The sequence below is a fragment of the Sminthopsis crassicaudata genome, chromosome 3 (assembly GCF_048593235.1).
Source record: "Sminthopsis crassicaudata isolate SCR6 chromosome 3, ASM4859323v1, whole genome shotgun sequence".
NCBI lineage: Eukaryota > Metazoa > Chordata > Mammalia > Dasyuromorphia > Dasyuridae > Sminthopsis > Sminthopsis crassicaudata.
Genome location: NC_133619.1, coordinates 301136007 through 301162413, shown reverse-complemented (window position 1 = coordinate 301162413; position 26407 = coordinate 301136007). Strand labels below are relative to the sequence as shown.

At 33.9% G+C, this 26407-nt stretch overlaps 1 protein-coding gene across 1 annotated transcript in view; it reads left to right on the top strand.

Moving 5' to 3' along the window:
• DCBLD2 (discoidin, CUB and LCCL domain containing 2) overlaps nt 1–26407 on the top strand; it is a 101590-nt gene that overhangs the window by 11746 nt on the left and 63437 nt on the right. The window contains exon 2 of the mRNA XM_074300992.1: nt 16554–16781. Within this exon, the coding sequence (XP_074157093.1) occupies nt 16554–16781 (228 nt within the window). The remainder of the gene's footprint in view (nt 1–16553; nt 16782–26407) is intronic.

The window sequence follows — 26407 nt, the reverse complement described above, 5'->3', positions numbered from 1 at the left end:
CTTACAGTAAGCTAGATAAGCTTAGGTACTTGAGGAATGTTGTTGGCAGTTGAAGGATGACTGTGAGGAGAACCTTGATGACTGAGGGGAATAATTTAAGAAATACACTTAATAACAAATATTTCAGAAGTTAGTAGATTTTCCTCATTTAAAGAAGAACTACAAAAGTAATATATGTCTTTTAAAGAGGCTTTATTAGAACCAAAGGAAATGCTCTTGTCATAAATTTTTTTAAGACTTAAGGATTTGAATCCATAACATCATTATTTGCTGCATACTATTTTGAGGAGCATTGTTTTTTGCTTAACTGCCTTCAAAAATAAAAAAAAAAATAAATTGACGATATCTTTTATGTTTTTGTGCGCTCTTTTGAGAGGGAAGAGAATTGAGAATCTCAGAGTCAGGGTGACCTAGGTTCAGATGACACCTCCAACACATTGCCATTGTGACCATGGACAAATCATTTAACTTTTCTGTTGCCTCCCAGAGAATTCTTTAAGATCACAAATTATGGACAGCTCTCCAATCTTTTTCAGTAGAGGGAATTTCCTCATCCATGAATTCCTTTCTGAAATCTTCATAGTCATCTTTTTTAATATGGGTACATTAAGATTCCATTAGATTCATATACGAGGATTTGGTTAGTCCTTTCTTCAATTGATTAGCATCCTTTTTTCATTTCAGAAAGTGCTGATTTTTTTTTAAATGCATGTTTTCTTTATGTCTTTGAACCTCCAGGAGTAGATGTCTAATTCTGCATATATTTCTAAGGTATCTCTTAATTTCAGAATCTCTCTAGGGTGATCATTGTAGAAGCAAAAATCTATTTTTTCTGAGAAAAAGCAACCAGGAATGAATTCTTTCATAAGTATAGTAAAATTTTTGTAAATATAGTAGAATTCATTTCTAGTCTGTCATTCAGTTTAACTAAAACTTAAAGTTTTATCACCATTTTGAACTGGCTTTTGATAAATTAGATTTATTCCATATTGTTAAATATCTAGTTTAAAAAAAAAAAAGCAAATAGCAAAAATAAATCTGCTTCTTTTTTCTACAAAGTCACCAAATGCAAAATTAGCACCTAAAGGATATTAACCATAGACTTTGTAGGATTAGAAATGGAAAAGATCTTTGAGTACTTCTGTAACGTGCTCTCCTGGCAGTTACTATTACTAGTCTGTCCTAGACCCACCAGAGTACCTTTGACCACTGTCCTCTGCAGTGTGAACTCTACCCGGCTTGCCTCCTCTGAGGCTTTCAAAGGTCTCTGGCCACAATCTCTTGAATCTATAGCTTAATAACCGGTAGCACACTCAAGAACAGCCACGTGTAATCTTAAAAGCCTTTATTATACCTACTGACATAATGCCCTAACTGATGCCCTGACTTGTTGGTTCCCGAGTGAACACCTGGTCAGAAGACCCACGTGTTCACTACCAAAACCCTTACCTCTTTTGGCTACCCATCTTGGCTTGGCCACCCAAGCTAGGGAGCCAGGGTGAAGAACGCCAGGTTAAAGAGAGCGCTTGCTGCCTGCAGTGGGCTTATATAGGGCCTGTGAGGTCACATGCACAGCCAATCAGCGAGAGAGTCACCCATTACGAAGCTATCTCAAAATGGCCAGGATCCCACATACAAGGCAGTCCTAATATCCATAGAAATTACTTCCGGACCACTCAATCTCCCAATGCACTGTGGCGCCCATTTAAAGGGCTCTTACATACTTCTAATCCAAACTCCTTATTTTGCAAATGAGAAACTGGAAGCTCAGAGACCCTAATCTAAGGTCACAAATTAGTAAAGAATGGAGTCAGGGTTTGAACTCTGGTCTACTTATTGCAGAGTAATCTTTTCACTAAACTGTGCTGTCTCCCTCCCACTATAGTTAATAACTATGTAAAATAATCTGTGGGGGAATTTTTGACTGAATTATCAGATTTATTTTTATTCTTCAGTGAAGATCATACATTTAGAGCTGGAAAAACTTCAGGGGACATCTAGTTTAATCCCTTGAGAGAGGAATTAGGATTTGATAACTACTTGGTGAAGATTGTGCTAATGACTCATTTTCAGTTTTTCTAGTACTAATTATTGTTTTTTGCTGAACCATTTATATTGTCTGGTAACAGAATATAATTTTTTTTCTGAATTGAAAGTCAATGTCAGATTGGGGACCGAAGTCTGTGACAAGGATTTTATTGATAGAGGGCCAGAAGTTAGTTAAAAACAATGCATTACCAGAAAGGGATTTAATTTATGGTTTTTCTATCCCCCTAGAGAATTATAACATTTTTACTCACTTTTAAATTAAGAAAAAGGAGCATAAAATTTTACTCACTATAACAGCAGATCCCCTTGAGTAAAATTATTCTGTAGCCTATTGCAGCAGTAACCAAAGTAATATTATTCTGAGGATGAGTGATAAAATCAAACTAGCAGATTGAGGCTTTCAATCTTTATTCTAATCCAGTGTGTTAAAGAGTGCCAATATAAATTTTGTTTTATTTTTAAGTATCTTCTACTACTCTTGAGTGTCAAGATAAGGATTTCCATCACATATGTTTAATGAGTGCTTTGAGGAAGAAACAAAGACATATTTTGAGAATTCTACAGTAGGGTGCTGTTTTGAACATATACATTTTATTAAAATTTATTCATCCTGCTATCTTTATGTTTTCAGAGAGTTTAGATTCAAGTAGTTAATTGTTCATCTTCTAGAATCCATACCACTTAAACTGTTAATTTTACTTTATAGAAAAAATTTTAAAATGTAGATAATAATATTCTAATTTATTCATTGAAATTAATTTAAAATTTTTTTAAACTTCAGATTTCTGCTGCATATCAGAACTAGGGAAGACTGAACCTCCATCACATATTTCAGTACATTCTTGGCATTACTTATGAACTATTCATACCCTCATCTTACAAGCTTATGAAAGAGCTTAGATATATTTCAATTATTTTCTTCATTATGCAGATAAAAAGTCCTTATTTCCATCTTTTTTGGACAGTATTTTGTTAAGCAAATGCTTTTTATTAGAGAAAAGGAGTTGGAAAGGTTTACATAATGTCTATGAACTCATTAAGCATTTATTAAGCATCCACTATGTCCTAGAAACTGGAGACACAAAGGCACAAGCCAAAAAAATCTTTACCCTCAAAAAACTTGTATTCTACTGTGAAAAACAACTTATAAGTACACTTTAAACATAAAGTAAATATAAAGTTATTTTAATGGAGAGCTAAGTACTAGTAACTAGAAGAATCAGGAGAGGCCTCCCATAGGAGGCTTAAGCTGAGTTGAGCTTTGAAGGAAGCTAGGGACTTAAACAGAGGTGAGGAGAGAGTATCTTTTATGGGGGTGGACCTCAGCAAATTGAATAAAAGCTCTCTCAAATTCCAAAATGAAGAGATGAAAAGTCTCCCTTACTCATTTAATTTTCTTTATATCATAACAAAAACCTCTTCAAAAATGAATGGATAACTTAGGGAAAGGAAAAGAAAACCCATAATAAGATTTATATGTCCAAAAGGATTTTATTGAAAGATATTTTTTACAAGCACTGTGGTTTTCCAATTCTTTATCCAAATTGGGGTACTGGGTGGTAGTTCCAAACCATCTCAAAATGGCTTCCCAGCTTTCCCCTATATATTCCTGTATAGGAAAAGCCCTATTTTTGAAATGTTAAGAGATACTCCCTCCTTCTGTGCTTGGAGAGGACCATTGTGGTATCTGTTACTTCTACAAGTTCTTTGCTTTGATATTTTTGAATGCAATACCCATTTAAGGGGCATCAGAAAATGGAGTTGGATTGCTAACAAAAGAGCTATAGAAGCTCTTATATAGAGTGTCCCAAAAGTCTTAGGATAGTTTTAATCATTTAAATACCTTAAGCTTTAATAGTTTAAACTACACTAAGATTTTTAAGATACCCTGTATAGGATTACAAATGCTCTGGGGGCATTTGGGCCCAGGGGGTTATTTATTAATGCAGTTATACTTGGAGGAAGAAAGAAGAGGTTTTAGGGCATAAAGCAAAAAAAAAAAAAAAAAGAGAGAGAGAGAGAGAGAGAGAGAGAGAGAGAGAGAGAGAGAGAGAGAGAGAGAGAGAGAGAGAGAGAGAGAGAGAAGCAGTTATAATAGTGAATATATCACTTGTTTATTCAATAAACTTCAGTGGTTTTGTGGGAAAATCATACAAGTTGCAACCTTACCCTGCACAGAAAAATACTGGCCTGGTTTCAGTCTGACTTGTTTATTGATTAACCATTTATTGATTAACCCATCTTATTGTCTAACCCAAGACATGCTCAACTTACTGATCCCAGAGACCTTCCAATCTAGAAGCATGCTTTGCTTCCACATAGAAATTGTGTGCCTTATTTTGGAGAATAGCTTTTTTGTTGGGGCCCATCAGCATCATTTCCCTGTCATCCCTGTAACCCGAGTTCAGACCTTGTAAGTGTGTAATCCATAGAAACTTGGAAGTTGGCCATCTTTTTAGGCTCTCCCTTCTTCCAACAAAGCTTAATAAATTTTCCCTTCAAATTTTCTTAGCCTGTAATTTATTCTCAGCTGACAATTTGATATCAGAAGTAGGATCCCAAAGGGTAGCTTCAAGCAGTCTTGCAAGACTGAATATTGAGTGAGTTTTTGGTACCAGGAAAGGTTGGAATGGCCTACAATCACCTACAGTGATTGGCATTCAGTGAGTATCTTGGGATTCAGAAGGAATACAGTCAGGTTACCCCTGGCTCCAGACTAGGTCTCATAAGTGGAGATTTCTGGAGGTGTCTACTCTGAGTACCTTCTCTCCTTCCTCATTCTACCCCATACTTCTTAACGACATTCACCGGTTCCCTAAGACCTCCTGAATCTATGATTACTCCTAACCACATATCCTCAACCCTTCCAAAAATTGGGTCTTTGGAAATAGTTGGACATATAGATTGGCTAAGATGTCAGGAAAAGATGACAAATGTTGGAGGGTATGTGGGACACCGATACATTGTTGGTGGAACTGTGAATGGATTCAACCATTCTAAAGAGCAATTTGGAACTATGCTCAAAAAGTTATCAAATTGTGCATATCTTTTGATCCATCAGTGTTCCTACTGGGCTTATAACCTAAAGAGATCTTAAAGAAGGGAAAGAGACCTATATGTGCAAGAATGTTTGTGGCAGACCTTTTCATAGTGGCTAGAAACTGGAAATTTGAATGGATGCCCATCAATTGGAGAATGGCTGAATAAATGATGGTGTATGGATGCTGTGGAATATTATTGTTCTGTAAGAAATGACCAGCAAGATGATTTCAGAGAGACTTGAAGAAACCTACATGAACTGCTACTAAGTGAAATGAGCAGAACCAGATCATTAGACACAGCAACAACAACATTATAAGACAATCAATTCTGATGGATGTGGCTCTTTTCAACATTGAGATGATTCAAACCAGTTCCAGTTATTCAGTGATGAAGAGAGCCAACTATACCCAGAGAGAGGACTATAGGAACTGAGTGTGGACTACAACATAGCATTCTCACTCTTTCTGTTATTGTTTGCTTGCATTTGTGTTTTCCTTCTTACTTTTTTTCTTTTTAGAGCCAATGTTTCTTGTGCAACAAGATAACTATATAAATATGTATACATGTGTTGGATTTAACATATATTATTATACTACCTGCCATCTAAGGAAGGGGAAAATTTGGAACAGAAGGTTTTACAAGGGTCAATGTTGAAAGATTATCCATGCGTATGTTTTGTAAATAAAAAGATATAATAAAATAAATTTTTAAAAAAAAGAGAGACTGAGAAGAAAAAAAAAAAAGGAAATAATAGGACATAAGGGAACTAACTGCAGGTGACCCCTAGGATTCTTAAAACTCTGGCTTAAAGCTATAAAACTGCATAGCTACTAGGTCAGAATTCCTAAGAGATCAAAGAAAAATAAAAGGATTTTTACATATATATATATATATATATATATATATATACACATATATATATATATGTATATATATATATATACATATATATATGTATATATATATGGTTATAGTAATATTTTTCTTTTGTAGTAGCAAAGAATTGTAAACTGAGGAGATGCTCATCAATTGGGGAATGGCTGAACAAGTTATAGGATATGATTGTGATGGAATATAATTATGCTGCAAGAAATAATGAGGGAGATGATTTCAGAAAAACATATATATGAGCTGATGCAAAGGATATGAGGAGAATCAGGAGAATGATGTAAAAGGAACTATGATCAATAGAATATCCACAGCAGTTCCAAAAGACTCATAATGAAAAATGGTATTCATCCTCATAGAGAGAATTGATGGACTTGAGTTGAAGCATATATTTTGAAGCATAATTTTTTCTTTATCTCCTTTTCATATGGAAATATGTTTTATGTGATTTCATGTTTAATGAATATCATTTATTGCCTTTTCAATAGGTAGAGAAGGAATGGAGGAAGTAAGACAATTTTGAATCGATCAGAAAAAACATTTTTTAAGTTTTTAAAAACTGCAACTCAGATACTTTCTACTTGATGACTTTTTTGTTTTCCCCAAGAACTTGTATTCTTCTTTCCAAACTATCTTGTTAATTACTATGTATTTATTCTTATATTTATTCTTTATATGCATGTACCAGGAACTGTTCTAACCATTTTATAAATATTATCTCATTTGAATTTAATAAATGGATATGTATTGATTATAAAAGATGATAGACAACTAATATGGGGGTGGAGTTCTTAATTGCTTGACCAGGCAATGAATATCATCTTGAACTATGTTTTGAACTTAATGAGTTTGAGATGCCCATGGGCTATCCATTTGAAAGTATCTAATAGATATAGTTTGTGATGTGCTGCTTTAACTTCAGAGAGAGACCAAGGCTGGTTATATAACATCTGGAAGTCATAGGCATTAAGAAGATAATTAAACCGTTTCATGGACAATTTTGATCACTAAAAGAGGATATAGAGAGATGAGAAAAAGCCCCAGGAAAAAGCTTTGGAAATTATGAATGATTATTAAGAATCAAATAGCAATATCATTGTTTAATACTGTACCTTATAAATTATAACATTAAATCATTGCTTGTTGATTGCTCCGGTAAATATTTATATGAAGACCTCCATGATCATTCTTAAAGTCATTTTATTTTTTAAATGACAATCTTGAAAAAAATGATCAGGCTGCCTTTGTTAATTTGTGGAATTTATCTGCTTGTGGGAGTACTTTGCTTTTTAAAAAACCAGTATTTGTCAACTACTTAAAGGTTTTATTATTGTTTCCCATTCATTGATAAAGATTGGTTTGTATTTACATTCTGAGTTTTTATTTGAATTGATTAGTGGCTTAATTTTTGAAGATAGTGAAATATATCTGGTTTTATTTCCTTTTCAATAGTATTTTATTTTACATGTAAATATAATTTTCAGCATTTTTTTTTAAGTTTTTGAATTCCAATTTTTTTCCCCTTTCTCCTTTTTTACTTCCTACCTTCTCAAGACAGCAAGAAATTTGATAGAAGTTGTATAAGCATAGTCATTTTAAACATATTTCTGTATTAGTCATGTTGTAAAAGAAAAGTCAGGACAAAAGGGAAAACAAACATGAAAAATAAAAAGCAAATTAAATAAAAGGTGAAAATAGTATGCTTCAACCTGTATTCATTCTTCATATTTCTCAGTCTGGGTACAGATGGTATTTTCCATGCCAAGTCAATTGATATTGTCTAGAATTCAATATTGCTCAGAAGAGCTAAGTTTATCATAGTTGATCATCACATAATCTTGTTTCTGTGTACAGGGTTTTCCTGGTTCTGCTCATTACACTTAGAATCAGTTCATGTAAGTCTTTCTAAACTTTTCTGCTGGTCATTTCTTATAGAACAATAATAATCCATTACATTCATATACCACAATTTATTCACCTATTCTCCAATTGATGGGCATCCACGCATTTTCCAGTATCTTGCCACTACGAAAAGGGCTGCCACAAACATTTTTGTACATGTTGGTCCCTTTCCCTCCTATAAAGTCTTTTTGGGATATGGGGCCAGTAGAGACACTGCTGGATCAAAGGAATATATATGCACAATTTGATAGCCCTTTGGGCTTAGTTCTAGATTGCTCTTCAGAATGATGCGATTAGTTCACAACTCTACCAATAATCACTTATTTATTTTGGTTCAAACTGTTTCCCTTTTGTTAATGTCCAAGTCATTATAAGATGGGGATAAAGTAAGTAATACTTTATCAAGAGCATTTCCAGGTAAATGTGTGTAATCAAGTAGGATTATTAATTAATCCTTAAGAAATCCCCTGAAAGAACACTTTTGGGGAGTTTATTTTCAAATTTTAATTGTTTGATGTCTGTAGTCCTCTTATTTTATCTAGGAGACTTGAAGTTCTTGGAGATTGTAAGGCCAGTGGCACATGAGTCATGGCAAGCCCTGAGCTGAGATGGTTCCTTACTATAGTGGCAGGACTGATTCATTAAGGTTTTTGGAATGGTATTCTATAAAACAGATCTGCTTGTTTTTTTGAACTGGACACCTGATTTCATTGGTTTAGTGAACTCCTGGGCAAAAACATTTCCTCAGCCAGTGCAAATCTACTATTTTTTGTCATTTATAATCTCAATGAGTTGAACAGGATTCCTGTGAGATGAAATGCTTTGCCCATGGTCATCAATGTAAAAATTTGAAGCAAACTCTCCTTTCACTATGGCTTGCTGCTTTTCATGAGGCCAAAAAAGTACAAAATAGCCCTCAGTCCTGTGACATTCTTCCACAGGACTGGTGGAAGAAAAAAAAAAGCAGAACATTCTAAGAAATACACTTTTCTTTTGAACGTCTGCAAATATTAATTTAATTATTGTTATTCAGTTATTTCAGTTATGTCTCTGTGACCCTTTTTGGGGTTTTCTTGGGAAAAAATTGGAAAAGATATTAGAGTAGTTTGCCATTTCCTTCTCCAGCTCATTTTATAGATGAAGGAACTGAGGTAAATTAGGGTTAAGTTACTTACCTTGGTTCACACAAGCTAGTAAGTGTCTGAGGTCAAATTTGAACTCAAGAAGAGTCTTCTTGACTCCAGGCCTCATACTTTATCTACTGTGCCACCTCGATGCTGATTTAATTATTGGTATCCTTAATTTGGTCACAGAATCATAGATTTGGAGCTGGAAGAGACCTTAGAGACCATTGAATCAAACCTTCTAATTTTATAGATGAAAAAATTGACACAGGGAAGTAAAAAAAAAAAAAAAAATCATATAGGTTAATGTCTAAGACAGGATTTTAACCTTGCCCTTTCATTCTACATACAAGTGCTCTTTCCATTATACCAAATTCATGTTTAATTTTTATTCAGTGCCTAATATGCCCTACAGAATTTTAAAAACAAACCAACCTCAACATTTCCCTATTTGCATTTTCAATTTAAAAGAAACCAAAAAACATAAAAATGATTCTGATAAATAGATAAAAATTATTGAAGATTTGATGAATGCTTTTGGAAATGTTGATTTTATTACAAAATTAAAGGTAACCAGAAATATCATTTCATATGTGAGATGGATCATCTTGCCTTGCAGTGCTCAAGATGAACAGGTCATCAAGAATAAAGTTTGCAGTGTAAATATGCCAATATCTGCCATAGTTGAATTGAGGTAGACAAATTTAATGATGAATATGAAAAATTTTGCTACACTAGAATTCTAGAACCCCTGCTTCACAGTGGTTATAGGTTTATTAATTTTGCTTAGATTGTCCTTTAGAGGGACAGTTTAGTTATCTTCCTACTCTTGCTAGAAGATACTTACCTACTGTGTTCTCTTTGGGTTCATTCTGTTCTCTCAAGTCCTAGTATAGCAGGGAAGAAATAACTGTTTTGTCTTGGCATTATATTCAGTTATATCTGAAAATCTTTCAAGAAGAATTTTCCCTTACCACCAGTTTTACTGTTAGCTAAATCTTTAACACGTTTTTATTTGCTTCTGACTGAAATCCTCCTTCTCACCTACTAATCAGTAACTAGGTCTAGTGACAAACTTGCATGCCATAGTTTCCACCATTATCTCAGATTCATCTGCTCTTCATAACAGACTGCCTTAAAAAAAAAAAAAAAAAAAAAAAAAAAAAAGCGTAAATCTTTTCTAGCTACAGCTATTTAAAGGTATTGTGGATGACTTAAAAGATTTTCAAGGACAATTTTGATTTTAAGGCATTTCCACCCCCACCCTCACCCCCACCCTTTAGGTTCTTACTAAGTCCTAAAGAGATAATGAGATAAGTTCTTACTAAGTGCTAAGTCGGTACTTAACAATTCTCTTAGGCCCTTAGGGAAGTTTTACCCCTGTGAACTCTTGGGGAGGACCTTACATGTTTAGGAGGAGCAAGTTCATTGGTTGAAGTGTTTTTTCCCAGAAGCCCCTGAGTCATTCCACGCCCATTCTCTGGGAGGATAAAAGAAGACACCATTGAGCAAGGGGAGAGTCTTGTCTGGGCCAGAGTTGGGGCGGCTCTCTGGAGGAAGAAGTCTCTACTCTAGGCCAGAGAGCGATAGGCAGTTTCTGGAGATAACAGAACTTTGCACCCCCCAATTTGAGCTGATTTTAGAACCTAAGATAAATTTTGAGCTCTGACTAGCACTGAATAATATCACACAAACAGATGAAATTGGCTCCATGTCTTAACAGACAAGAAAGGACTGGCCATAAATATGGAAATCATTTTAGAATTCAATTCTTTGTGTATAGTAAGATCATTGACTATTAAAGCAGAGATCAAAATACAAAATGAGAAGAAAAGATAAGGATGGAATGAAAGCATTTTGTGGAATTACATCATCTCTGACTCCAACTTTTAAATGAAATGGCTTTTAAAAATGAAAAATGGACAAAAACAAGAAAATGACTTATTTTCATTTTTAGAGGTTTAAATAATCTAAAATAGTTTCCCAACAAGGGGTCCAAAAGAACCTAGGAACTGCCTTATGTGGTAAACACTTGGTCTTTTTTATGAAGCGGAGAACAAAGAATCTTAAAGGAGCGTCAGTCAGTACCAAGGTACAAATATATTATATAACAGCCTTACTTGAAAGTATTGTTTCATAAATGGTTGAAAATCATTTGAGGGGAAAACAAGTCTGTACAGACAACTTCTGGTTATGATGTTGATGTGAAAAAATCTTAGAGGTATTTAATTGTCACATATATACTTTAGTAAAGATCTACAAAGGAAATTAGATGAAATAATATTTTTAAAATGTAAAGAAAAATAAGACTGTACAAAAAGAGGCACGGCCATTTTGGGGAAATAGAACTTCCAGTACAACTAGCAAGAATACAGGTAAACAGACAGGGGAACCTGAAGCCCATAGAGTTCTGAGTAGGACCCTCTTGATGACCAGAATCCTGTCCTTGAAGTAAGCATGGAAATTTCATGTCAGCTAGAAGTCTATGGCTCTGAGCAAGGACACTGTGTGTCCCTTGTGCTTGATTGTGACTTGTGAGGAAACATGACTTGACTGGACAGATAAGAATAACTAGAAGGAATAAAATAAGAGATGTTTAGAATAAAAGTAAAAATAAAATGAGGGCTCTGGGAGAAAGAATTGGGAAGAGATTAAAATAGCCTAGGAAAGAAAGTAGAAAAATTTATTTGAGTATTAGAATCCCTGAAAATCAGGAGGCAATAAAAATTATTAGAGCATAATCTAAAGATAAAAAATAACAAGAAAATTTAAGATATCTACTACTAAGTCACCAAGAAATGATTGTCCAAATAACCCAAATGTTCTATTTTAAGATATAATAAAAGAAAACTGCACAAATTTATTAGAGCTCAAGGACAAAAAGAAAACAGAAAAAGCCACCTGTTGCCTCTTGGAACACCAAATTGAAAACTTCCAGGAATGTCATAAGGAAAATTAAGATCTTTCGGGTTGAAGAAAAGGAACTACAAGCCACCAGAAGGAAAATTTACAAGTACCAAATAACTGCAGTCTGAATCACATAAAACTTGATAGAAACAAGTATAAAAGAGAAAAATTTTCAATATGATATTCTAAAGGGCAAAAGATAAAAGCTTATAACCAAGGCAAGACTGTTTAATTCTGTAGGGGGGAAATGGATCTTTAAAAGAATAGAGGACTTAAAACTATTCATGATGAAAGACTAGAGTTTAGTAGTAAAATCTTTGAAGCATAAGGACACTGAAATTATGAGGAACCTGCAAAGTAAATACAACAAATGAACTAAATGATAACTATGTATCTATAATAGAAATGGGGGGGGGGGAGAAAAGACAAATTATCCTTCAGAACTCACTTTCTTCATAGGTGATTGAAGAGAGTGAGTTGAAGGTAAACACTGAGCTTAGGGGCAGTTTTGATGTTTTTTTGTGGATTTTAGAAAAAGGAATAAATACACTAAGAAAGGACTAATTTTTTTCATATTAGTATTTGTACAAGAAGTGTAAGCATGGAGAAAAGAATGGGGAGTTGCTTAACTAAACCAGACAGTTCAACCAGGATTGAACACACATGCAAATGCATACTACATGCATTGTACATGCTACACAGATGCACACAAATATCATATTTGGGGTAGAAGTATTAACTCAACAGGGAAACAAGTGAAGAGTAAAAAGAAGTGTTTGTAAAGTGTCTAGAATTGCATAATTATAAAGGAAGTATCTGTGATTTTATAAGTGAAGATTTCAGTCTGTCTTTGACTTTAACCTCATGCTCAGGCACTAAATCTTAGCATTCAAATGATTTGCCAAGGCTCACTCAAACTAGCAAGTGTCAGAAATTAATTTGAATCCATATTCTGGCTCTAATCTAGTTTTGTATTATAACATGCCTTAATCTTAGCCAAAGTATGTACTGAAGAATCTGTGGCAGAGGCAACATAATTCCAAAGACATCAAAGGATGAATTTTTATAACATTTTGGAGCTTTTAAAAGAGTACAAAAATATGGTATCTTTACCCTTCAAACTATGGCTTACAGCATTAGCAGCTATCAACTCATATACTTATTTCCTCTCTTTAAAATTTAAAATCTTTATGAAAATGATATATTCATATGTTGAAGATTTTTTTTTGATGAAAAACAATTGCTTTTTGAAAAATTCTTTTTATGACTACAATATCTTTATACTTGCACAAATAATTTTATACTGTTCTTTGCTAAATGTGGTAATGGTCATATCTTTAGAATGATATTCTAGATTTCATGTGAAATGGAATGTCATAGAATTGGAGGACATGTTAGATAGTTGATGTCTGCCAATGCTATAGCCCAAAAGAATGGTATTTTTCTGTTGACATGAGACTTTTCAAATGCTTTTTTTTGCAAATATCAGTAGTCCTTTGGAATAGATTAACTTGACCATCTACACTGAATGAAACGAATTAAAGATATATAGCCTTGGTTATGACATGTGTGATATGAGACATTTCTTACAACACATGCAGATTTTCCTTGCCTTTTTGTAGTCAACTATTTGGAATGGTGTGTATGGGGGAGGGTGGAGTTTGAATTGTATCATGGTGAAGTCTCATAATTAGCTGTTGAGTCAGAAATTGGATAGCAACAAAAGGAGTGTCCTCCTATCTGCTTGTTAATTTTCCAACTTTTGAACAATCAGATTTCACTGACTTGACTCTCCAGAAAATTCTTTTGTAGATTTAGTGTCAGTAAACCATCGGTTCTTTTGACTTGGCACCTAATTTGGAAACTTTAGTCATTACCTAGTATAAGATCCTTGATTATGAATAGCTTGAAGCACCTCCTCCCCATTTTCTAGTAATTTGTGGGGGACAGGAAATGTCTGCACATGGCCCCAAAGAATGGTCAGCTAACTTATGTTGGATTCATAAGAATATGTTTCTTGGCCCAACCCGTCTCCCTTTTGGGGGACTACAGAGTATTCAGGGAGGACTACCACATCTGGTGTGAGGGCTTTTTCAGAATTACTCAGCCACCTTTGGTGTTCACTCAGTATTCAGCTCTCACCTTTTGCTCCAAGGGGCTGAAGCATGGGCATCAGCTATACCCTGCTAAAGCATCTTGGCAGATGGGCTAGCCTAGGATGCCAGTAACTGACATCTCAGACCTGTAGGTGACTTAGGGAAATCCCCATCCCAGGCATGTGGACTACTTTTGGCGCAATGGTGGATGAGAATTGTTTGTTCCCATGGTCACAAAGGCGGCTAAAGAAGGTGTTGTGGAGAGTGTAGAACTGGGTCAGATAGAGTCACCAGTTATCTTGACTTTTTTGGTCTTGCCTCTGGACTTTGATGATTCTGGAAGAGAGACACTGATACTGCCTCAAAATCTAATTCATCCACAAGTCAAAATATCAAGCCATCATGATGTCATTTAGTGGTCTTTCAAAATGAAGAATGAGCATCACTTTGGAGAATTGATTTTATATCTGAGGCTTCTTGTATCAATCCAGGCCTATTTTTAAATATCATTCTTCTCCAAGTTTACTATATGAGTGTGACTTGCCTAATTGAAGGAATTGAGTGAATGAAAAAGGCATTTATTAATTATTTACTGTTTGTAAAACGAGCCAGTAGGTGACACGGTAGATAGTGTTTGGGATATGTATAGAATCAGTCTTACTTCAAATCCAGCCTCTGTCACTTCCTAGCTGTGTGACCCCAGAAAAGTCCATTTAACCTTATTTGACTCAGTTTTCTCATCTGTATATGAGATGGAGAAGGAAATAGCAAACTACTTACCTTTGTCAAAAAAATTCTAAAATGGGTCAGGAAGTGTCAAACTATTTACAAAACAGTCAGAATATAAATAGGAAAGTAAGATAGAACCTTCTCTCAGTAGCTCATATTCTAATGAACACAAATATTTTCAATTGCACATCAGATGAAAATGTCCCATTTACTTATAGTGACAAATTAAATCATAATGCATCTTCTGGTAAAATCATATAAGGTTCTCATGGTTCAAGGACTTGGGTCATGAAAACTTTCTTCAGAGTAACTTCTCCAATGTGATGAATGCAGGTCAACTAATTGGTGTTAGTGGTGAGCCCATTCTCCACAGGAATTATTCCCCTCAGTGACAACTGAAAATCACACCTCCAAAAAATTCATAATTGTATGTGACTCCCAATACAAGGGAAAGCTGCATCATGTCTCTTACAGAAACACACTAGTAAAGTTATATCTATATGTTAAGTTAAAAATCCAGCAGAATTTAATAAGCATAGAGCAGGTAGAAAAATTATTCTAAATATCTCTTCCTTTAGGAGACACCATTTTAAAATCATGTTTTCATAGTTTTGTTGGAAAAGTATTTGTTTCTCTCCTTATTATGGAGAAGCACATTAAACAAATGTGCCTTTACAACAGTTAACCTCAATTTTTTGCCTGTTAGGTGAATAGTACAAAGTCCAAATTTGATAGAAGGAAAATTTTACTTTCTTATTATTAGTGTCTTAGGTTTTCTGTATACATATCCATTTTTATTGTAATTACATATTTTTCATTTCTAAATCAAACAGCTAGATAATAGGAAATTTACAATTATTAGCTACTACTTAATTGCCTTTTAAGAAGTAATATTATCGCTGACAATAATGTATATATGAACACACACATATGAATAAAGGGCCTTTGAATATTTTTCAGGAAGTATTCAGACTTTTTGAAGATTTTAAGAGGTATTTCATATATTAATGAATTATTAATGATGATATCCTTTTGAATGTATATTTTACTCTTATATCTTGAGAAATTTGTCTTAGATTTCTTTTGGTTTTTTTAATCACTAAAATGATTATATGTAATGATAATATTCAGACGTTTATGTCAGGTGATATTTGGAGTCTGTGGTAAAGTAGAAACAACATTAGACATTGAATCAGAAAATCACAGTTCATCTTAGGTTAGTTTTGGCATCTAGGCTAAACTTTCTATCTTCTTTGGACTATTATAAAATTAAGAGTAAAGAGCTATCTCCCTCACAAAGCTGTTAAGACGAAAATGTTTATCATTATTAATGTATATGAAACTTTTTGTAAACAGTTGTAAAATACTACTTAAATTATTTGGAAAAACTTAAAAGGTTCTGAATAAATGAATATTTTAAGTCAGGGTTTCTGTTCAGTATTGTGACTACAGTAATATTGATACTAACCATTTATATTTTTCTGGTTTAGATAAATCTTATTACATTAACATTTTATTGTAAATTTTGTATTTTATTTGAAACTTCTTCCTGTTAATTTTATTAGTGGATTATTCTCCAGCAGTACAGAGCGCAACCCATTCATGTATTCTCAACTTTGTCAGTAATTTTCCATGTTCTTACAACAATCCTCCAGAGGCTTTGTCTCTTAGATTTTTAGAAGAGCTATTTCAAATTTCATGCAAACAACACAAGGAAACTCACAAATCCTTATACCTAATGATTTATGGATTTTTAATCTAAAAAATATTAAAAGTATAATTGAAAGATTTAAAAAAATTTGTTTTTATTTTTTAGGTGATGGATGTGGACACACTGTATTAGGTCCTGAAAGTGGAACTTTTACATCAATAAATTACCCACATACCTATCCTAACAGCACAGTTTGTGAGTGGGAGATCCGTGTGAAGGCAGGGGAGAGAGTACACATCAAATTTGGTGACTTTGACATAGAAGATTCAAATTCTTGTCACTTTAATTATTTGAGAGTTTATAATGGAATTGGACTCCGCAGGACTGAGATAGGTAGGAATCTTTTACTTTTTTTTTTTTTTCTGTAAATGTATTTGTAATGCTTTTATAGCTTGATTTAACACTTGAAAGACCAGAATTTAAGAATGCTTCTAGTATTATACTGTGTCATTTGGCATATGATTTGTTTTTTATCCATCAAGCAAAGAAAATAAAAATAGGATAAAATTTTTTATTTCAAAGTAAGTTGCAATAAAATTTTTGCATCAGTTAACACATACCTTCTTCTAGTGTTAAAAGTCATATAAGTTGATCTTTGTTTTAACTTTTAATTGTTCAGATTTTGTTTTGAGGATATTCCTAGGAGCTATTTGATATGAGTATGTGAATATTTCAGATATGGATTTGATATGAGTACGTGAATATTTCAGATATGAATATTTCATAGAGAGAAAATCTATCATTTTCTGTTGGTTTTTCATCATCCTTTGAGAGCAAGGATTGTCTTATTTTTCTCTTTATTCCTTGCACTTGGGACAGTGCTTTACTCATTGTAAGAGCTTAAAAAATGCTTTATTAACTCATTTATTGATAATTGTACTGTTTTCCTTTGTATATTTGCATAATATAACTCTCCTGTAGCTGTCAAAAGAAAAGAAGTTAATCTTCTAGCCATCAGATTTCTTGATAACTGATTATATTTGTACTTAAAGTAGAAGTAGAATTTATTCTAGGAGGTTCATTGGTATTATAAAAATAATAGAAGGAAAGAATATTTCTTATTTATTATTATTTTAAGAAATAAAGAGCCAAGATAAAATCAGGCTAGGATACTCCCCTTTTTATAGGACTCAAGTATTTGTAATATTAGCTTAACTGTTAACTGAATAAAAATAAAAAATGCTAAAATTACCTTGTGTTGTCTTAAAGAGCTTTTCATTCATTAAGAAATGAATGAATTATTCTTGGGCAAGATCACTGTATACATGTGTATATGTCAGGACAGTTAAGTCTGTATAAGTAAAGAAACCTCAACCTTCCTATTTGGAGTAGCTGGTTTATTAGAAACTTATTAGAGAGCAGTCCTCCTAACTGGTAATGGCAATAATAGCAGAGATTTTTAGTTGTAATTTATGAAGGTATTATAAAAGACAACTTTTCTTATTAAGAATTCATATAACATTTTCTGAATTGATGATCTTTCCCAGTACTTTTGTGGAAAAGGTTGGTAGAGCTGTTTCTATTTCACTTTGAGAAAATGAAATACAGAACAAAAACTGTTAACTGCCTCTGTTCCACAAGTTTAAGTAATACAGTTAAGAATAGAAGATATGTTCCCCATCTTTGTGAGAATGCTTTCTGTTTTTAGACCAGACTGTGCTTATGGAGAAGTTAACCCACATTCATACCTATTCTTTAATTCTCATAAATAAGATGAAGTAACACTTAATTTGAAGGAAAGCTGAACTAATCACAGGCTATCTTCTAGGGGACATCTGATTCCTTGAGGCTTTCAACAGTGCAATTTGACAAATATATATATTAAATGCTTCTTTGTTCAAGGTGTTGCTGTAGGCATTGGGAGATACAAAGACAAAAATTAAAGTAGTTTTTATTCTTAAGAACTTATATATTTTACTAGGAATGTACAGATAAGTACCAGATGGTATGGTGATAGAATACTAAGACCTAGAGGATTCAGGAAAGACTTTCTGAAGGAAGTAGTATCTGAACCTGTACAAAAAGGAGGTGACCCATGAAATGTAGGGTGTGAGGATAATTCATCATTTAATTTGACTGGAATGTATTATGTATTGATATGGAGTGATTTAAAATCTTTATAGGTAAGTGGGAGTCAAATTGCTGGGGGAATTAATTAAATAATGGGCGGAGGAATTTACCTTTCTGTTAGAATCTGTTAGAAACTAGTTTGAAGAGGCCTAGTTCATGCTTTAGGAATACTGATTTGGCACGTGTAGTGAACGGATTGAAGATAGAGAAGGAAAGAAAATAGAATTTGGAAGAATTAATTAGCCTGCTTCTTTCTCAGCATCTAGAGCAGTGGTCCTCAAACTTTTTAAATAGGGGCCAGTTCACTGTCCCTCAGACTGTGGGAGGGCCAGACTATAGTAAAAACAAAAACTCACATTCTGTCTCTGCCCCTCAGCCCATTTGCCATAAGCTGGCGGGCTGCATAAATGTCCTTAGTGGCCGCATTTGTCCTGTGAGCCATAGTTTGAGAACCTTTGACCTAAAATATAAACGATTTTTGAGGGGTGTGATAGGAAGTATGAGGGAAAGACATGGTATTCTCAGGTTTTTTGGTAAAGTAAGAGGGTGATAGCTTCTGTAGGAAATGAGACATGGGGTGATTCTGAGGTCTCCAAGAGAGGGGAACAGCCATTGCCTGAAGTGGAGCAATCATGTTGGATTGAATTGGACTAAGAAAGAGTCTGTTTTGGTAGTCTGTGTAAGTGCTAATTAGCTCACACTGTCATCCTTTGAGTGGAGAGATGAGGATAAATTTGAAAAATGTAGATGAGCTGAGCTGTAATTCATGGGATTTGATAGCTGATAGACTACTAGATAGGAGAGAGAAGGAATCTCATTCTAGGGTGTCTTTGAGATTGGGAACCTGGGCGACTCTGAGAGTAATAGTTCTTTAAAGAGATATAATAAGAAAGTTTAGAGGGTAGGGAGCAAGTTTTAATGAGTTGTTTTGTAGAAATATTGAGTTTGGGGTGCCAATAATAGTACCTCTAAGTAGAGGCAAATAAAGGAATGTGCTTGTAATTACTCAGAAAGCTGATTTAAATATTTAGTGTGAGCATTTATACCTCAGAAATGCTAAAAGTCAGGGTTCAATTGTTTTATTGATTGTTTAGAAAATAAAGTTTTGGTGAAAAGGTTAATACAGATTAAATTTGTGAAATTTTGGGAGGGGGCAGAGATCCATTTACTGGTGCATTCCTAGAGATAATCTAGCAGGCATTTGTGGAGTTGGGCTTTTAATTCAGGAGAAATATTAGAGCTATAAATATAGAACTGGTAAGTCATCTGGATAGAGTTGATCATTGAATCAGTGGAAACTGATTAAATCAGCAAGAGAAAAGTAGAGAAATAGTAAAGTCCCAGCATAGTTCTTTGGTAAATCTGAGGAGATTGATAGTGAACCTTCTAAAGATGCTGAGATGAGAGTGAGAGAGGTAAGAAGAAAGGAGAGTAATGTTAGAAAAAGCCAAAGGAAGGGAGTGCATTGGGAAGATGTGCAAAGCTGTCCATTTAAGAGATTTTGGTGGTCTTTTGTAAGGGGTTGGCTTGGAGTGCAGTTTGCAAGAGAGATAAGTGGGCAGGTGGTGAAGAAATGGAGACAGCATAGATAGCTTTTTTTTAGGAGCTTAGCAGTGAAAGGATGGAGAGAGATATAGGTTTGTATGATGGTAAGATCTGGTGAAGTTTGTGTTAAGGATAAGAGAAAACTGTTTGCAACAGTAGAGAAAGAGTCAGTAGAAAAAGATTTTGGATAAGAGTGAGAAGAGGACTGATATTGGGCCAGACCCCTGAAAGAGACATTGAAACAGTATGAGAATGGCTGTTTCCTAGGCTAGAACAAAGGAGGAGTGCAGGGTCAAAGGTGGCAAAGAGTTTTGAGAGGTGTAGTAGAAAGCATTAGGAAAGACACATTAACCTAATTTTTGTGGTAAAGTAAGGGATAGATGCCATAAGAAATGGGATGTGGGATGGTCCTGAGGCCTTCAGGAGTCCTGTTTAAAGTGTGGTGATTATGTCATTATCTTTTGTTTAATAAAAATCTCATGCCTTATTTATACTGTTTGATAAATTGAGTCTGTCTATTAATTCAGTTAGTGTATAGTGTTTTTGTTAAGGAAACTTTTCTCAGTGCATATTGGCTTCTCTGCAACTTGGTTATTTGAGAGTGATTTAGGGACACACAGGCTCAGCAGCTTGATCAAGAAAACCCAGTGCAACTTAAATTCAGATCTTCCTTAGCCAAGCCAGTTTACCATAGCTTTTGTGCAGACTATTTTTGGTACATAAAAAATGTGAAAATTTTTATTGTCTCAAATTCTTTCTAACTCTGACTTAGAGATCCACAACTTTGCATTTTTCCATAGTTTCATCTCATCAGTGTTCCAATTGTGAATCTTGATTTTGATATCCAGAGCTCTGTCCCCCAGCTCTGTGTCATCCACAGATATAGTAGCATGTTTTCTGTACCTTCAAGTCAAAATAAAAAGTGTTGAACAGAACAGGACCAAACATATAACATTATAATACTATTGTGTCCAATATAGAACCTATCTTCAGTTTGTTATCCATCCATTTCTTTCAGAAGTAAGTTCTAGGTATCCTAATTAGGCTTCTGAAAGCATTTCCTAAAGAGAGACTATCTAACAGGGTATTGTTAGGTTCACTTAGGGTTAAGACTGTGGAGCATTTTAGGAAGCTAATTTCTATATATAACATTGTTTCTATGAGAAAATCTACAGTGACTTATATGTGAACTTCTGGAGTCCTAAATTCAGTATTTCCTGAATTGGACAAAGCTTTTTATTCCAGAGGCTATTCAAACTTTCTCTGCTTCATTGTGAAGGATAAAGGTATATACCATTTTGTAGGCGGGAGGAGAGTCAAAGTACAAAGATACTTTCATTAGATCAGAGTTGGGGATCCATACCAGAATTGTATGAACACTATACAAGAATGATGACTGACTATATTTGATAACTTATTGAACCACTTCTGTATCCAATATCAATTTTTAGGAAGTCAATTTGATTTGGTAGAAATAATACTGAGTTAGGAATCAGATCTCTAAGCTACTGTGTACCTTGCCTGGGTTAAGTTATATTATTTCTCTAGTCTTAGTTTAGGCCTCCATAAAAGTAATTCCTCATATTTGTACATCTGTGTACATTCCCCAATGAATGAGACTCTATTTTGCTTTCTGTCTTTACTACTATAAAAAGTGCTGTTAGGGGGTGGCTAGGTGGCATGGTAGATAGAGCACCAGCTCTGAAATGAGGAGGACCTGAGTTCAAATTTGGCCTCAGACATTTAACTCTTCCTAGCTGTGTGAGCCTGGGCAGTCACTTAACCCCAATTGCCTCAGGAAAAAAAAAAAGTGCTTTTATAGATATTTTGATGTATAGATATTTTGTTCTCCTTGGGCTATATTCTTAGTTGTGGGATCTTTGGATAAAGCTATGGGCATTTTTGTCACTTTTAAAAACATAATTCCAAGTGCTTTGACAAATTCTCATAGTTTTATTAAGAAATGTATTCATCTTCCTTTTCCTCCTCCAATTTTTATTGTCTTTATTTTTATTTGTATTGTATTTATTTTTAATGATTTATAGCAGTATTTCATATCTTTGTTAATATTTCAAAATTTTTTTGATAATTATTTGTCCAAATCCTTTGACCACTGGGGAACTGATTTTCTTCTGTACTCTATAGGGCTGTACTCCCAAAAACTGTAGCACCTAAGCCCCCACTGATGTGTTTACCTTTTAATAGTTGGCCAGGAGACACAGCTGAAAGCAAAAACCATTTCCTGATATAGTAAAATGATTTATAATAGAAAAGTAATTACTATTTATATTTAGTGTATGCACTCCAACCAGTCTGTACATCATCAAAAGAGAGATTCTGCAAATACAAATATTACATGTGATGAACTTGCATACATGAGTAATTCATACGTTAAATGAAGCAGGACCACTGGTGTTTTCTTGTATTGTTCCCACAGTATGCCTTGTTGTGTGTGACATTTGGATTGAACGTATTGCCCCTCTGGATTCACTGGACCTATTCTTTGCAGGACATGTTGCTCCATTAGTTTTAGTGGCTGCCTTTCTACAGGGCCTTTAGCTTTGTTGGATGATTATAGTTTCTGAAGTCTACGGCAGAGATATCAAATGCACAAACCGCAGAGCTCCAGAGTGCATCCTGAACCAGCTTGAAATATAATTGGGAATTTTTTTTTTAACAAAATAAGTAAAGTGCTATATAATATAGACAATTTTACTTCTGAAAATTGTCAGTATGTATCCAGAAAGGATCCTTATTTCCTCATTTGTATTTGACTTTGACACCACTGGTGTCAAAGCTTTTGGCAAAGCTGAAATCCTTTTGTAAGATACTGCCAAGATTTTTTGGAAAGAACCAGAATCTTTATTCTAGGAGTGGCAGAAAGCCTTCCTACTTCAGCTCTCTTAGTACCTTAGCTTTTAGGTTTCTAAAATTCTGAGCAATGTTATCCCCATTTGAGGTACCAAATTCTCTCCTTCTAAACTTTAACATTTTCAGTGCAGAATGTATAAGTTCAGAAAACAGTAATCTTAAATTTTCATTCCAGGCTCCATGAAAGTTAAAGATATAAATGGAAAAGCAGGATCATTTTTGCTTTCATTTTAGCTTACATTTTTAGTAGCTAACAGCTATAAGTCAGATGGAAAGGCATATGGTCCTTAGAATACAATGGCAGAGCAGATAGTAATACATCATCTTTAATGTCATTTCCCTTGATAAAACCATACACATTCCTTATTTTGAACTGTTTGATAGTGCGAATAGCTTTACTGGGAAAAGCAAATAGCTTTTACTTGGTTTTTCAAGTCTCCATTAGCTGGGGCTGATGAGGAGGGAAGGACTGTAGCCCCTGCAGAAGAATTTTCCAGGTCTCATCTTGGTGAGGTTTGCTACCCTAAATGATGACTACATGGAAGCAGGTCCTCGGGGCTGGTGTATTTCTTCTGTTAATGGGGTCCTCAGGCTTTCTTGGCAGCTGGTTGGTGTTGACAGTGACAAGTATGGTAGACTTTGTCCTAGTTCACAAGGTAATCTGTATCTAAGGTAGAATTGTTACCTGTCTTCCTGACTCCCAAGTCTAGTACTGTATGTATTATACTTTTCCCTTTTAAATTTTCTTAAATAACTTTTTTTAGTATCGGTATACATTCTATAGTTTCACTTCATTGAGATTTACATTGTATGACCTGATAACTTAAAAGCATTTTTTTCTTTTTCTCTATGTTACCTAGAAGTGGGAGAAAAATTAAGTATTTCTATTGTGCTATTATAGTATAAATTTGACCGTAGAGATGATGTCTGTCTTTGTATTCACAGTTCTACTTAGTGTTTTTTATTTGTTGTGTCTTTTTGTACTTACTTTTTAATAAATCTCTCTTAAACCCTTTTATGGCAAAGAACATCCAGTTCTGATGAATCTGGTTGAAGCTGTACGCTTTAATAAGAATCAACTGGCTTATGTAAATTTTTTGCTTGGTATGACTTATCTTACTTTTTAGCTATTTCCAAATGGTTTGAAAAGTTAATGTGCTAGGCAATTAACTTTGGGTTCAGCTTGCTTTGCAGCTAACAAACTATAAAGCAGTTAATAAAGCCAAAAATTGAAGTCATGCTTTGTTTGGGTGGTGTTTGGAAAGAGTGTGAAATACTTGTGTTCCTATTTTTAAAAATAGGTTTTTATTTTTAGTATCCAAATCTTTTCTTCTCTAGAATTTTTCACTAATAATACAATATTTAAGAACTCTAAGCCTTAAACTTTTGTCATCTTTTTTTCTCTTGTGGATTAAAATGTAAAGAATATCATTACTTCTGGTGGTGGTTGTTATTTTTTTTAAACTGATGCTTTTTTGGTGGGTGGAGATGTGGGCTTGTATGTGCTAAGGCATAATACTTGAGTGTAAAAAAGGAATCTATGTAAAGATAACTCAGATTTGTACTCAGTGATTACCTAGAATGCTAGAATGGTGTTTTTGACAGTTACTTTTCTCAAGGGTAAGGTTATTTGTATCTCAGAATGTCAAAGGTACTGGCATAGTGTGATGAGAGGTGTCTGTTCTTTGCTTTTTAACCTTCCACAATAAGATATTTAAGCTGAAATCTTTTTTGGAAAGTTTCAAGGCACAATAGTATGTTCCTTTTAAAATAATGAAAGAGGAATTCTCTTAGCATGGGAAATAAACAAAGAATTTTTGTGACGGAAAATTAGATTACAAGTTCTGATCAAAATAAAAAGTAAAGAAAGATGATTTACATTAAAAAGTCAGTTTTTCAAGAGCTGCGCAGAAGTGGTCATGATTTGAATTTGAAATTATTTGAAATTATCAATTTATGTAAAATATGGTTATTATTTCTGCCCAATGAAAAAATTTTAAAATAAGCTTTAATCTAGTTGATAATATAAAAGCAAAGGGCAAGAAAACTGTTTCTGACTCAAATTTGTTACAAAATAATAGGGTGTAAAGGAAAATTTTTTTAAATTAAAAATGAGTAAATATCATAAACTGTATAATAATATAACAAAATATGTTGTTGAAAATATTTTTAGTAGTGTAGACTGAACTATCATGTCTTTGTCTTCTTGTACTATCCTCGTATCTCAGAGAATTTGCATACTTTCACATTCTTTATACAATGTACCAAGTATAGATGGATGACTTGGGGCATTTTCTAAAATCACTAATGCTTTAAACTAGATTTTGTTGTCCTTGCAATATTTTTCTACTGTTAGGCTAAAATAACTTGAAGCTATTCTTTGAAAATAGCTTTTTAGTCTTCTATGCTTTCTTGTTTGACCGATAAAACCCTGGAAAGCAATCAGTAGTTTTAGACTTTAGGAGCATGAAGATTTCAAGATCAATAGACAAGCATTGCTTTTCATTTAAAATCTCCTTCTACATTGCCTCCCTAGCTTTGTAAAAGTGTTAGGTTATTCTTAGACAATTTAAAAGCAAATTAAGTTTTTTCTTTCTTAGAAATATAAGTTCTAGAAGCTACCCTTTCCCAGAAAAATCTATTTTATCTATATTAAAAGTGGTTTATAAGTATATTCTCCTCCTTAGATTTCTTTTTCAAGACATGATGATATATTTCTCTGCCAAGTCTTCATCTGTACTGGCTATCTCTTCAGTAATTTTAATGCTATGCAGTTGAACTTGATTTTGAAAATAATTGAATCAGTCATAGCTAGCAGTAAAAGTTCCTTCACTCTCCACTTCATTCTCATTTCTTTTTCTTCCTTAAAGAAAGTAGAATCTTTTGACTGAATGACTACTCTGCTAAGAACAGGGTTTTTTTGTTTGCTTTCTTATGATCTTCAATCCTTTCCATTTCTATTCTTATTAACATTTCTTTCTAATTGTTTGCAACTCACAAAAAACTGATGCAGCATTGCCCTTTTATTTTGCTTTCATGTTTCTAATATTCCATACTAGGGATACAGGCATTCTGACACCTTTGTCCTATTTTAGAAATGAAAAGTAGTGACCTGTACTGAGTGGTAACCTACTGAGAAGAGAAGGGTATAGATAAAAAAATAAGATACTTTGTAGTTATCAAACTGACAAGATTCAGCCACTATTCAATATGAGATGGGAGTCTATGGTTTTTCTGAGGATGTGACTGCAAGGATGATGATTCCCTTTGACAGAAGTAGGGAAGTTGGGGAAGGGGGTGAATATAGACTCCTGAGAGTCTTTTATTTGTTCTCTCTAATTCTTTTTCTTTCCTTTTTTCAATTCATTTCCCAGACAGCTGCAAAATTGATATTCTTGAAATGCAGGTCTGACTCTACCATTCCTCTGTTTAACAAAATAAAATAGCTTCCTCTTGTCTCTAGGATAAAGTAC